The 14,460-nt window shown below is 44.0% G+C and overlaps 1 protein-coding gene and 1 long non-coding RNA gene across 4 annotated transcripts in view; one reads left to right on the top strand and one right to left on the bottom strand.

The window, feature by feature from the left end:
• Positions 1-840: 840 nt before the first annotated feature.
• On the top strand, positions 841-10,191 carry idh3g (isocitrate dehydrogenase (NAD(+)) 3 non-catalytic subunit gamma). Of its 3 annotated transcripts, XM_064298932.1 has the most exons (14): positions 841-998; positions 1,482-1,523; positions 2,000-2,011; positions 2,480-2,577; positions 3,118-3,233; positions 3,641-3,701; positions 4,129-4,261; positions 4,415-4,548; positions 5,038-5,140; positions 6,021-6,167; positions 7,173-7,267; positions 8,300-8,360; positions 8,765-8,882; positions 9,293-10,191. In XM_064298932.1, exons 1-13 carry the CDS (start codon positions 927-929, stop codon positions 8,867-8,869), a joined length of 1,179 nt encoding a protein of 392 aa, XP_064155002.1. In that variant the 5' UTR covers positions 841-926; the 3' UTR covers positions 8,870-8,882; positions 9,293-10,191. The 3 variants fall into 3 exon arrangements, with proteins under 3 accessions (XP_064155002.1, XP_064155003.1, XP_064155001.1); XM_064298933.1 differs by lacking the exon at positions 2,000-2,011; XM_064298931.1 differs by lacking the exons at positions 841-998; positions 1,482-1,523 and having other exon boundaries at positions 1,826-2,011.
• Positions 3,916-14,460, bottom strand: part of LOC135234380 (uncharacterized) — a 34,833-nt gene continuing 24,288 nt past the window's right edge. Inside the window, exon 3 of the long non-coding RNA XR_010324098.1 lies at positions 3,916-5,317. This is a non-coding gene — a long non-coding RNA (uncharacterized LOC135234380). The remainder of the gene's footprint in view (positions 5,318-14,460) is intronic.

Here is a 14,460-nt window from a genome sequence, read left to right on the forward strand (position 1 = left end):
TGAGGGTAGCTTTCTGTGGGTTCCTGTCTAAGTTTGGATCATTTGGCCTTTTGGAGCCTATGTAAAGTAGTATTTTGCTCCTTACACTGTGAGCCTGGGCATGGTCATCCACACTATGGCTATTTATCAACCCCTGAATTATCTTTGCATCACTGTAAATTGTGGCCATAACCATATTTTGGGCATGGTCAGCCATTACTGCTAAATTGAAAGTACAGTCCTGCAGTAATCTTTGGACATTTAAAAATGAAATTTCGCAACTTAATACAGGGATGGGCAGTAAATCATGCATGTCAAATTTTTTGAGAATTGGACAAAGATTGTAGGGGAAGTACAAAAAATTTTGTCTTACAAAAGCTTCAGAATGGCAGAAAATCCAATATGGCAAACACTATGGGTTCTATGAAATTATTTAATAATTTAATAATTTATAATAACAAATTTTGTTCAGCATGATTTGTTCAGCATGAGGAAGTAGACATGTGGAAGACATTTGGCGCATGTACATGAAATAATTCTTAATAATGTTGAAATTTTGCAGGTGGGTGTCAGTTATGTTCATGTCATGAATAATAAATTGGCAGTCATATTGGACATGCCTGCCAATTTTTTTAAGCAAGGAAAACGGGTGAATATTTAGCAAGAAGAAGAAGAATCCTGGGAAAGGTGCTTGACAACTATAAATATATTGCATATTCGTCGTCGAGACTATAATTAACTGATTATACCGGAAGCGAAGCATAAAAAGTGATCATTACAAAAGAAAGCATGGTTCATTACCTGAGTTCAAGCATGGTTATCTCCCGTCTATAGAGAGCGCTGTGTTATCATGCCTATCCTGAAGCGAGATTTACTCCCCCGACCCCTTCTTGAAATCACGCACGCCCATCTCAGCGATCTTAACCCTGCAAACTGCACTAGCTAACATGGCTGCTGTTCGCAAAACGCTGTCACTTTCCAGAAAAGTATGGAACGGACGCTTTTTAAATCCAGCGATTGTAAGACGTGCTACGTTTAAGTTTCATTTGATCATCATTTCCAATGCTTGGTGGAGAGTTTTTGCTGTATTGAACGTTAATAAATACTGCAGTATAGTCCACGATAAGCACACAAGGTCAACGTAACGTTAGCTCGCTGTCGGACTAGCGAGGCAGGCTAAAATGTATGTGTAACAAGCGAGCTGTATGAAGTTGTTAGCTATCTACTGTTTAGAAACTGTTCGAATGAATGAGCTCCTGAGCGGAAGCCTGCAGTTATTAACTTAATGTTGAACTCTCGAAATTAATTGAGTGCGATTACAGGCGAAAATGCGTAGACATTTATCAGTTAGCTATCAGTTTGCAATAGTGATACCTTTATTGATTACGAATTGTCAGTTTTCTAGGTAAGGCGTGGACGTTTACCCTCGTTTCTTTGAATATGCAATTTTCTGTAGCAATGCATCAGTACATTCCTCATTTCATCCTGTTCTCTCACCTCAGGCATTCGGGACAGGCCACAGTCGAGAGAAGTTTACGTACACTGTGAGTGACAGCATAGAAATATGTTATCCTTGAACATCAAATTGCTACTATTAGGTTCAAGTAAACCTTTGCTAAGGTTAACCAAATAGTCAAAAGTGTATGTTTAACATTTTTTGTACTGACCAAAATGTTTAAAAGATCCTCCTGGTTATTTAAGTTTTTCCTTCCTCTTAAACAAATATTCTTATTTGGCCTTGGGCTCCTGTTGTCATTCTTAACTGAACTTCTCTGTCTTTGTATTAAATGGGTGTGGAGGGGTGGTAGGGAATGGCTCCATACTACAGGTACACTCATTATTTCTGATGTGTGCCAGGCCTTTTGTTGGGTTGGGTCTGCTGTCTCTCTCTGGGAATGAATATATTATGTACAAGTTTATTTCCTCCCCCATAAAACTTATTTTGTACTTTGGGTGTTTCACTCTCTTATTAATGGTTGTTCTTTTCCTTTGCCTGATCTTTCTTTTCTTCCTTGTCCAGGGACAGATTATCGTAAGTACCGCAACAGTAGCACGCCTGCGCACATTCAAACGGTTAAATTGTGTTCACAGGGTTTTGCCCAGCGATACCCACATTATTAATCTGTCACTTATTGGCACACTTCCTCACTTTCTCGTAAATCCATATACAAATAAACACATGATAAACTGATGTAATAGATTGTGCATTTAGTGTGAGTTAAAATCAAGACAACAATGCTGAATACTCTCCACTTTATTTTCATCTTCCATCTTTTGACTGTTGTTAAGATTAGCCTGCATTATCTGCACAGGTCTTAGCAGCTGTGAGCTTGAACACAAAGGAAGTATTGGCCAGATAGCAGGACTTAGCAGTGCAGTTATTTTAGTTGTCAGCAAATGGAGTTCAATTATGAATGTTGGATGGAAGGTAAAAGTGAGGTGGAGAACCTAGTTTCAATAGAAACACAGCGCGTCATTAATCGGAGACCTGTCTTTCCAGCCTCCCCCTGCCAAGTACGGGGGCCGCCACACGGTGACCCTCATACCAGGAGATGGGATTGGACCAGAGCTGGTGAATCACGTTCGGGAGTTGTTCAGGTCGGTTCAGTTTATGACCACTCATCACATGCATGCACACACATTTCAGAGTGCTAGACTCCATTTACAACTGCATTCTTCAGGCACCTCTTCCAGAGGCCAGATTTTCTTTAAAATTGGTGCAAGTGGATCAGATGTTTTCATATATTATTTAACGACATTCATGACTAAGATGTGCTGTACGTTTGTGAAAACAAAGTAGATGCCTTCTTATATGCTGAGCTATTACTTACTATCTTAGATCCAATGGGATTGGATCTAAGATATGCAGACTGGGTAATATAGCCAATATATATTTTTTCCTTTCCATGATCAGAGGGCTGTGAGTGTATCTGTAGCCGGCCGTATTTGGCCCCTGGCCCGCCAGCTGAATAGCCCTGACTTACTGTATGAGTCACACTGCAGATTCTGAAGCAGTTCTGCAGTAATGAAGCAGTTCTGGGTTGTGCTGTGTCTGGCGTTTGTGTGGGGCAGGGTGGGGCGCGCATGCGTTTTCGCTCGCGAGTCCCCGTAAAAGCGTGTCGGGATTCTGTGCCGCAGGTTCAGTTGTGTCCCTGTGGACTTTGAGGTGGTTAACGTGAACTCGGGGTTGGACAGCGAGGATGACATCAACAACGCCATCACCGCCATCAGACGCAACGGAGTCGCGCTCAAGGGTCGGTGTTTGTGTGTGTGCGCGCGCGTGTGCGTGACTTAATACTGCATGTACAGGCCATGGACAGATTTGTAGCTGGTCATGCATTCTCTCAGCAGTGGTGCTGTATATTGGATTATCTACAGTGTTACTATGTGTGCTTTAGTGTTATTATCTCTTGCCTTTATTGTGTTTATATATGCAGTTAAGTTACACCTGATATGGATGTAAGTACCCTCAAATTAAACAGTCGGCACTTTAACCTAGTCATAGTTTTATTTCAAATCCAATGTGCTGGAGTGCAGAGCCAAAAAAAGAAATTGTCACTGTCCCACTAGTGTTGCATTTAACTATATTCATACGTATATAAATATAACACATACATGTATATGTATAACCCCACCCTAATTAAGTGTTGATTCTCTGCAGGCAACATAGAGACCAACCACAGCATGCCCCCCTCCCACAAGTCCAGGAACAGCCTGCTACGGTCAGCACCTGCGCTTGTGTTACCATACCTGCTAACCTGTGTACAGGAGGAATGGTCAATCAGTTACACTGTCCTTAGCCTTTAACTCGCACAGCACATGTCACAGCAAGTTTCAGCTCTCCCTGGAAGTACATGGAAATACTGTGTCAGAGTTAAAGAAATTAGGCATTTTGTGACTGAAGATGAATTAAATGAATAAATGACACCATAGTGGTAATTTCCCTCTAGAAGCCCTTGTTTGCATGCGGAAATGTATCGCTTTACAAGTATTTACATTTTGAATCATATCAAAATAGTCAATCCAAACACTGACACACCGACTCATTGAATCCAGACGGACATTTGCAACACTCTGTTGGGCTTGGTCAGTTGGAACGGTCATTGTGAGTTTATCTCTGTCTGTGTTTCTCTCCTCAATGTTTTTCAGTACAAGTCTGGATCTGTATGCCAACGTGATGCACTGTCAGTCCCTCCCTGGAGTCCAGACCCGACACAAGAACATTGACATTATCATCATTCGAGAGAACACAGAGGGAGAGTACAGCAGCCTGGAGCATGAGGTGTGTGTGTGTGCGCATGTGTGTGCACGTGCATGCATGTGTTTCTCAGGCTGAATGCCATTTGATCTGTGCATACATGATATGTGTGTATGTGAGAGCATGTGTGTATACGTATGTTTATAATGTACAGTTCTGTGTGTGGCCCACATTCAGAGTGTGTCAGGAGTGGTGGAGTGTCTGAAAATCATCACTCGAGTGAACTCCCTGAGGATCGCTGAATACGCATTCCAGTTGGCCAGAGAGAAAGGTCGAAAAAGAGTCACTGCTGTTCACAAGGCCAACATCATGTGAGTCAACATCTTCACATCAACTCCTCAGCTTTGCATAAGCCTTTGCCTGGACCCACTTCCAATACACACTATTGTACTGGTATCTAGCTGCATGTCAGCTGAAGACAACCTGCCTAACCCTACAAAAGCAGTAACATGCCTGATGCTGGAACTAGCAACCTTCTGTTCACAAATCCCAGTTGTGTTAGTCGTTCAGGATGTGTGTTTCTCAGTCTCTTCAATGACATCAAACTCTGTTCTGGAGGGCTTCAGTATGTACAAGTTTTTGTGATTTCCTTTCAATTCGCAGCCAAATCAAGTCTTGGGAACAAGGAGTGTGGACCCTTTAGCATACCAGTGACTTAGATTGAGGATTGAAGTGCTGAAACTCACAGAAAAACCAGCAGGCACCGTGTCCCTAACATTAGTTTTAGATCTGTAGTTTAGTGTGACTGCAGAATAGTTCATCTGCGGCGTAACTCAAACTCTGCAATCCCCCCCACACAGGAAGTTGGGTGATGGCTTGTTCCTGCAGTGCTGTAAGGAGGTAGCGTCCGGGTACCCCGACATCACATTCGACAGCATGATCGTGGACAACACCACCATGCAGGTAACAGACTGCTGCAGGACACCCGGGGGACTCTAATAGATAGGTGATCACGGAGCTTAAAAAATAAAAATAAAAAAAAACCCTGTTTCGATGCATTCCAAGGAAAAAGTCATTCTTTTCTCTGCTGTCCAATCGCATGAAAATAGAGGCGGGCCTTTATTCTGCTGTTAGCGTCCACTGGAAACAAAGAAGATGGAAGAGAAGTTAGTCATTGCAGCTTCTGCCCCCCCAAAGGTGTACGATTTCACAAATGGTGGCTGCCATGACTAAGTAAGTGGTGACAAATTAGTGCCATGATCGATGTAGATGGTAAGTTATTTTCAGGTGAAATTAGTTATCTACTGCCGTTAAAGACACCACGCCAGTGATTAACAGGAGCGATGTGCGGTTGCCTAGCAATGGCAGAAAGGACATCTCTAGTTCCTTTTTCAGGGTCATCTTCATAAAATGAAGATAGGCAGTATGCGTCACGTCAAGCCCACAAAGCGCATCCTGTGCGATTGCAGCCTTAAGGTGCAACATTACAAATATGTGAAGGAAAATTCTTAACAGAACATTCTAATGTTGATGTAACAGTCACTACTGGTCAGTGAGAGCAATGGAGTTCTAGAAAACAGAGTTAGAATTTTGAAAAAACCTACTCTTCATAGGGTTAAGTTGAGTATTCTTGTACAGTGAACTTGTCATGACTTGTTTACATGGAAATCTGTAAAGTTCTGTAACTTTTGTTAAGGGTATCGCTTGCATCAAAAACAATGTGGCTGTCTGTTCAGTGGCACAGATGGGCAGAGAGGCTTGTGGAGACGTGACAGAATGGTATGCGAAGGAATGGCATGTGACCGAAAGTCGCTCTTCCTCTCTCTGATTGGCTGTTTCCCAGCTGGTGTCCAAGCCCCAGCAGTTCGATGTGATGTTGATGCCCAACCTGTATGGCAACGTGGTGAGCAACGTGTGCGCCGGGCTGGTGGGCGGGCCCGGGCTTGTTCCAGGGGCCAACTACGGCCGGGCCTATGCCGTCTTTGAAACGGTGAGTGGACGGGCGGCCAAGGAGAGGGGGGAGGGGGCGTGGGGGGCTCAGGGATGATCTGGATTGGGTGTGTGATGAATCGCGAGGCTCCGCCCACCCACACTGGGTGCAGTCTGTGATGAGATAATGCAGAGCTGGAGAAGAGGATGGAAGGATCACAGAGGAGTGAAGGTTCCATATGATTTAGCCTCAACGTGACACCCCTGCCAGCTCAAGTTCAAGTTGAACTTTATTGTCATGTGTACTAAAAATACAATGAAATACCTGCGCTCTGGCTCTCTTTGCCTTAACACAAGGGATGCACAATAACATTACATACACAGGATAACATTATACAACAGAGGCGAGAGCAGCTCATAGCGAGTCGCCATAGTATGGCACCATCTTTAGATCTTACGTGCTTGGAAAGTCACCAGAACGCGTTCCAGAAACCACTTCCTGGAGATATAAGATGACAAACCACTTCCTGAAGACGGAAGTTGACAGAAACAATTTCCTATAGACCAGGGGTGCACAACTCTGATCCTAGGTAGGGTGGGTCTGCATGCTGGTTTTTGTTTCAACCAGTTACCTTAGTTTTACTTTACTGACAGATCTGTGCACACTTGTTCACACCTGTACTTTAGCACAGCAAAATCTTTAAGATCCTGGCTGCAGCTGGTACTGATACAAATGTCAGATCACAATGCGATTCAGTGAGTTAAATAATTTAGAGCAGAAGTTGGCACAAAATCCTGAAATGGTCCGGCCCTAGTTGTGCATCCCTGCCGTTGACAGATGTTGCTAGATTTGGGGCTGGAAAGAGGGACATTAATCTTTATGCTTTATGCGCTTTGTTTTTGGACATGTTATAGAGGCATAAATTGTGGGCTATGTTTTAATACCTTTGGAGGAAGCATTTCCTCCCAAAGCACCATTTTGTTTGTGAACTTGGATAACTTTAGGTCTTATGGAAAAATGAGAAAGTTGGCGATGACAGAACCTGGCAGTATATCTCTCTTTCAGGCAACAAGGAACACTGGGAAGAGCATCGCCGAGAGGAACATTGCCAACCCCACGGCCATGATTCTGGCTGGCTGCCTGATGCTGGACCACCTAAAGTAACTTCCTGTTTAGTCTGGGAATTAAACACCGATTCCACTGCGTCATATAGCTCAAAGCACCGAGCAAAGCAAACAAGACTGACGGGGAAAAAAGAGGGAAAGATGGTGGCTTTCTCCTTTATTTGTGCTGTAAAGTAGCAGGGCAGGGCACGGCACATTGTCAGACGGCCATTCCAAATGGTGCCCAGTCATGGACTGCATGCACTGACTTACTGAATCAACACGTGGAATCACTGAATTCACACACTGATCCGCTGAGCCAATGACTCACTGAACCGACTCACTGAAAACGGTGCTGAATCAATGAATCTTCACACAAGCTCACTGAACACTCACACACAATCCACACAAGCTCACTGAACACTCACACACAATCCACACAAGCTCACTGAACACTCACACACAATCCATACAAGCTCACTGAACACTCTCACACAGTCCATACAAGCTCACTGAACACACACACAGTCCATACAAGCAAAGTCAGTTCTGCAATCTCCTAAGCTGTTTGGCTCTTGAGCACGAATCATTCAAACGAGTTTTGCATGTACATGCATGCACAATATTGTCTCACACTTGACCACCTCAGACCAGCTTTAGTGGGTATCAGCCAAATTTATTACTCTGCCATTGCTATTGTGTGGATTGAGCAATAATCTAATGTTCATGTACAGTGGACAGTTGATGGAATAATATTCAGTTCATAATAACACCATGTTCACATGCACCCTGAACCTTGTCTTACAGGGATTGCACTGTAATTGTGATTGTATTGATGTAGCCACTACTGAAATGAAGTTTTCCTTCTTCCTTGCATTATCCTTGTTATTAGCTCATTTATATAACTAGCATTAGCCTTAATTAAGCACATTTGGATGGGCCTGTTGACTTTGGTAGCACAGAATGCTTTTGCACTGAGAGCACAGCCCACATTACCCTTTCTAGCACAGTAAAGAAACAGGTCAGTGTTTTGGCTTTGTCAGCACGTTTGGATTCACCTGCTGTTTCTATGGTTTCTGTCTTTCACAGACTGCATGCTTATGCGACCATGATCAGAAGCGCTGTCCTCACCACCATGAATGAGACTCGGGTACAGTAAAATATACATTTTAAAAAATATTTAACTCAACAAAACCTTTATTAGCTTCATTCCCTCTGGATGTTCCTCTCTTTAAAATTATTTCACCCCCTTTTCTTCCTGGTTTGGAATTTCCAATCATATTTCTTGGTGCTCACAAAGCCCAAATTGGGCAAAGCATTTTGGTTGAATCACCAGTTTGAGCTGGTCATAGTGAAGTCTCTCTGCCCTCAGTCTGTCAAGTACCATAGATATTGTAATTGCACCTTCTTATTGCTGCTTAGTGCATGAATCTATCAATTGGCTGTCACATTTTGTGTGGCATGCACTTTGATAGTTTACCTGTCAAATCTGCTTTATAGTTAATTTTTTTTTAATTGACTGTGGTTCCTCCGCCTCTCTCTCTCACTATTTAGCTGCACACGGCAGACATTGGGGGTCAGGGCACAACCTCTGAGGTGGTCCAGACCATCATGAAGATAATTGAACGTGGTGGCCCCCTCACCTCTGAACACCACTGAACACGGTGCACAGGTAACCCTCCGCTCTACTGAACACAGCACACTGGTAATCCTCCACACTACTGAACACAGCACATTGGTAATCCTCCACACTACTGAACACAGCACATTGGTAATCCTCCACACTACTGAACACAGCACATTGGTAATCCTCCACACTACTGAACACAGCACATTGGTAATCCCCTGCACCACTGAACACAGCACATTGGTAACCCTCCGCTCTACTGAACACAGCACACTGGTAATCCTCTGCACCACTGAAAGGACCTTGGCCCCTGTAGTGATACTCAGAGATGAGGCAGTCCTGTACATGTTCAGCAGCAGCACCGGATGTTGGGGGGAGAACTGTCACGTTGCTAAAAAGGCGTTTAGAGCAGATCTCAGTGTGAATGATGCACTCACTGCTCCTCCTCTCTCTAGGACGGAAGCCAGGCCGTGGTGTTCTCTGGAGGACCTCTCCACAGTTCCGCGCGCTTGTGCCTGCGCACACGCCTCTCTGTGCTAAGCAGAGCTTCTCCTTCACACCGCCTCGCCTGCCCACCAGTCCCTGAACAGCAGGGGGCGACACGTCTGCGCAGACCTGCACACGTCACCTCGCTCCTCAACACGTCACTGTCCTGTTTCACTAACCTCGAGATGCTAGAGCGAGTTCTCCTGAGCCCCATGGGTGGGGTTACCTGACCTGTCCTTCACTGACTCGCGAACCAATCAAAAGACCATTCTTGGCAATCAATTTCTGTGATTGGTTCAAATCAGTGAATCACTGTCAGACCATGATGGCGCCACCCATTTGAGGGGGAGAGGAGTCCTCACTCTACCATCCTTATTTAAAAAAACGACTATACTGTACAACTGCTTGGGTTTCAAAGTAATCAAGTGCATTCCCGGATCTACTTTTAAAATGTGCTGTCATTGAAACTGCTGCTCTCACCTTTGCTACAAAAGAGAACAAAACTTGCAGTGCAATCGCACTTCTTTGTATGTCTTAAATGTACCAAAATGGTCTATTTATTGGAGTAGACAAATAAATACTGTACTCTTAATGTCAAATTCATATCGAACAGTTACAGCCGTGTGAACTTTCCGTATTTTCTGGCCTTTGTCTCACATTTACCAGAAATGCAGCATATGCGTGTGTTCGTTGTTCTACAGTGTGCGTGTTATATGTGCTTTGCAGAAATGGCTTTAATATACTGTACTGACAGCAGAAGCGGGTCATGTTTTTCTAGCCCAGCTTCCGTGCGTTCTGGTTCTGGGGTTTTGTTCCGGAGGGTTCTTCGGCCGTTATAAAACATCCGATTAAAGTTACTGGTTAATGATTGTTTGTCGCGTTACTTTTGTGTCAATACTTCGATATTAAAGAAAAAGGACCAGCGCTTCGCTTTAGGCCCTGGTGTTTATAAAGCATTTGTTAAACATTGACATTGTTGAATGTTTGTTTTTCCTCCACGCGTCACCCCATCTGTTCAGATTGGGCTAAAAACAGCATCTCTGTGTGGCCTGTGTTGCGGTTCTGTGACTGCAGCTGTATCGCTCTAGCAGTGACCTGCTCCAGGTCAGCGCAGCGTCCCCAGCCTGAGGTGTTAAGCTGCGCCGTTGCGCATCTTTTTCTGAGGCTGCAGCTGAAATCTACAGCAAGGCTGCGAATGCGACTAAGGGGTTGCCATGGCAAACAAGCCGAGGCAGTACTGGGATCTGCACAGTCTTTGCTTCTCTTCTTGTATTTATTCATGAATGTACACAGGATAAACAGTTCATTAAAGTGTATTTCACCATACTTTGGAGGCTGGCATTAATGTGAGCTTATACGCACACTCAATAGCTTACACGCACACACACAAACACACATGCAGGGGGCTGATGGGCAGCTCACTTGGTAAAACCACGGTCTCAGGTCAGTTCCGGCTCGTGACCGTGCAGACTGTGGCTGGCAGCCCTGTAGGGGCGGGGCACAAATGTTTTCCCGTCGCTCAAGGGATATGGGAGGGATTCAGTCAGCAGGGGTAGCTGTGTTCATTGCTCAAGCAACTCCTGTCCGGGCACGCGTGGCTAGCTCCCTGCGCATGATTGGGTCTCCTCCACCCCCACTCGGCACACACGCTGCTTGTGGCTGTTGTGTGAAAAGAAACAGCTGGCTGACGCCACATGTTTTGGAGAACTACAAGTTGTCTTCATTCTCCCAAGCCGGCAACAGGGGGTGTGTATGAGCACGCTTACACATAGTTCACAAATTGGGACATTCCATATTTGGGTGGGACTGGAGACGCCAAACACATACATGCCGGACAAGAGGCAGTGTCACACACTACACGTCCTACACTACCCTATTAAAAGAAGTTCTATAGTGTTTCCCAATTTGGGTCACACAATGTAAAATAATCTTGAAAGAACCTAATTTGGCTCTGTAAATAAAACTATTTCACCTGCTCAGCTTTGGTTGGGCTGTTGAATATATCAGACCAACTAACTGCTGCACTTCCTTCTGTAGAAAGAGTACATACTTTTATGTCATATTTTAGTTGTGTATTTTGATTTAAATAGCCTTACAAAAATGGCTGTATCAAGACTTAAGCTGGGCTAATGAGAGCTGAAGGGGAACTCCCCGATTTTGAGCGCTGGAAATAATTAGGTTACCACTGGGGGGCACTGAAACCGCACTGATTTTAAATTCTTTAGCATGGGGTAGAGTTACACTGATGCCAAATGCAATTACATAAACTGGTAACTTGTGTTTACAGGTGTAGTTGGCCTGCCACTTACCGAATTACAGCGTAAGTGCACAGGTTAAAGCCAGGATAATGTAAAGAGCTACTTTCAATAACTTCTTAAACAAACTGAATGAACAGCAAATTGGAAAACGTTTCCCTAAACCCTATGCGAGCACGGTCTCAACGGAAAAGGAAAACGTGCCGTTTTTGGGATCACTCAGGAATGTTCTGAAAGGTCAAAACGTCTAAAAAAAACAAAAATAAATGGAAGTGAAAGTGGAAAAAATGTTTGCACAGGGAGCTCTCTTGGGACGAGCGAGCAGCCGATAGTTGTGCTCCGAACGCCAGAGGAGCGGGAGGAAGATTGAGCACTCTCGCAGTGACGAACAGCTGGCGGGATGCTTTTAGACTCATCTGCACCGCGGTGCGGAGCGGCACGTAGAAGCAGCACAGCGCGTCCCTCAGTGATGCGTCCACACCGGTGCCCTTCGCGTATCCTGCACTCTCCACTGGGTTTCTGAATGGGCCACATTTCTTACGCAGCTGTACTTTGTTTCATTCTTCAGTAAGATCATTTCTGTTCATAAATTCTGAAGTAGAAATCTTTTTATTGATAGGACTATGGCTTTTATGGCCTATCTATATATATATATATATATATATATATATATATATATATATATATATCACAAAATTACTTACAAGATACAAGGACTAGCCCTTACCATTCAAAAATGTCCTTATCAAATGCTTTAGTGGATGTTCCATGTCCTTGTATTTGTTTTCCCTCTTATTTTTTCTCATATATGATTCTCCTGCATGGCGGTAGTTGGGATATTTTAAGAACCGCCCTAAGTCTGAACTTGCTTTGGAAAAGATATGTCTGCCTTAAGTAAATTTTTCAGCCTTTTGTATACAGCCTTGGAAAAATTGAGACCACGTCAAATTATCAGTCTCACGGTTTACGTGTCTGAGTAAAGTCTAACTTCTGGTGTTTTTTTTCATGAACTATTGACCACATTTGATTCTAATTCCAAACATAAATACTGTCATTCAGAACATTTATTTGCAGAAAATGATACCGAGTAAAAACACTACAAATATGGTGTTGTTATAGATTGAATAATGAAAACTGACACGTTTATACCCACAAATAAATAATGAAAATAGCAGTGTCTTTGCTTAGGAAGGATATCAACAATCAATATTTAACAATCAAACCCTGATCTTTCTTCAGAAAATATGAGGTGGTCTTTTAATAAGTTCCAGCTCTGTATTAATATGCCCTCAGTAGAATCTACATCCCTGTGAAATAAAGGTTAAAGGGATAGTTCACTTCCTGGGGTTTACGATATTATTTCAGCTTTTGTGCATGTTCTCAGTTGGCCTACACAGTTTTTGTATGAGATGAAGGCTATTTTGGATATTTTCAGAAATTTCGGATGACTTCCTGGCTTTACTATGGGTGGTATAAGGGCATTGGGGGTTTATGTTCTAAAGTAAGAAAATGCACTCCATGTAACTCCAAACCAGCTTGTACAGTGGTACCATGTTCCCAGAGGCTGTACATATACACTCTTTGATTTTATTGCATTTATTTATAATTATAAACAAAAATACATTTCATTCTTTCCCTGGGTGTGACAGGCTCAGGCTGCATATGCTAGGCCTATAGGAATCATCTTATCAAATCAAAACTATGATTCAATGTAATCCTTTGAGAGAAGAATAGTTGACACACCTTGAAACCCTGGAGGCATGTGGTCACTGTAAAAGCTACTTTGGAGTTGCTTGAAGTGTCTTACAGCATATCTGCTGCTCTCCATTTGATACAGAATGGAACAAGCAGTGGTATAACAATGTAATTTGCATAAGATCATATGTATATAACACTCTAGGGCATATTTACTCGTATAAACACCACGCCGTGCCACAAATACAGACGAAAGAAATGCTACAAAGCTGTGCTAAAGCTGCTTCTGACCTCCTCTTCCACTGGTATTACTCTGGCTACGCTTCGCTGGCAGACACAATACGCGCAGATCCCTTCAGGGAAAGCTGAACTGGGAGAATGGTGAAATGCGCTGAAGCTGCCTACAGTCATTCTCATGGGGGGGGGGGGGGGGGGTGCTATGGGGAGGTGCTGGAATCCGTTGCCAGGCCAGGAAGCTGTTGATTTCAGCTGGGAAATGTGGCGGTTTGTTTAGGGCCTAAAAGCAATTTGCTGCTTGATTTCTGTCTGTCAGTGCAGACAGTGGCATGGAGTGAAACAGGGAAGTCTGTGTGAGAGCCTTACGGCAGACACGGGGGAGGGGGGCGAGGGGATGGGGGGACTGCGGGGAGGTAATGGGAGGTGGCGAGAGATGGATGGTGGAAAGCGTGCTGGAAATGATCTCAGAGCAAATTCTGCTTTCTGTCACTGCTTCTCTCAACAATTTTCTCCTCACACCATCAGCTGGCTCAGCTATGCTCCTGCTTTTTTATTTTCTTTCAGATGTTGGTCCCAGGAGATTCACTTGGCAGTTTCATTATCTGTGTCCTATCTCTCGCTTCCCCACTGGTTTTTTCATTTTCCTTTGTCCCTCCGAGTGCCACCCTTAACTGTTCTTCCAAATCTCTGTCAGTCTGTACCTCACACTTTTTTCTTACAGGCCGTTTTTGAAGCCCGATGACTCAAGGGCTAAGATTTCATCTCGGTTTGCATGTGCAAAGCAGATTAGTGTTCAGCTAAGCCCCACTGGGCGGGACAGTGGCCTGTGTCTGGGCCATCACCCAAAATCCACCTCTTCGCCAAGTTCGCCGAGCCAAGCAGGTTGCTTAAATCACGTACGATTTGGCTGGAACTTGAGCCCAAATGCAGCCGGCCGCGGGGGTGACTCA

This window comes from Anguilla rostrata, chromosome 11, assembly GCF_018555375.3.
Source record: "Anguilla rostrata isolate EN2019 chromosome 11, ASM1855537v3, whole genome shotgun sequence".
NCBI classification, from domain to species: Eukaryota; Metazoa; Chordata; class Actinopteri; order Anguilliformes; family Anguillidae; genus Anguilla; species Anguilla rostrata.

Excerpts from the sequence above, each read along its gene's own strand:
- idh3g (XM_064298931.1), top strand. The coding sequence starts at position 1,826 with ATGTGTGCCAGGCCTTTTGTTGGGTTGGGTCTGCTGTCTCTCTCTGGG. Across the intron at positions 6,168-7,172 it reads CCTATGCCGTCTTTGAAACG|GCAACAAGGAACACTGGGAA; the intron begins GTGAGTGGACGG and ends TCTCTCTTTCAG. Across the intron at positions 7,268-8,299 it reads CTGATGCTGGACCACCTAAA|ACTGCATGCTTATGCGACCA; the intron begins GTAACTTCCTGT and ends TGTCTTTCACAG.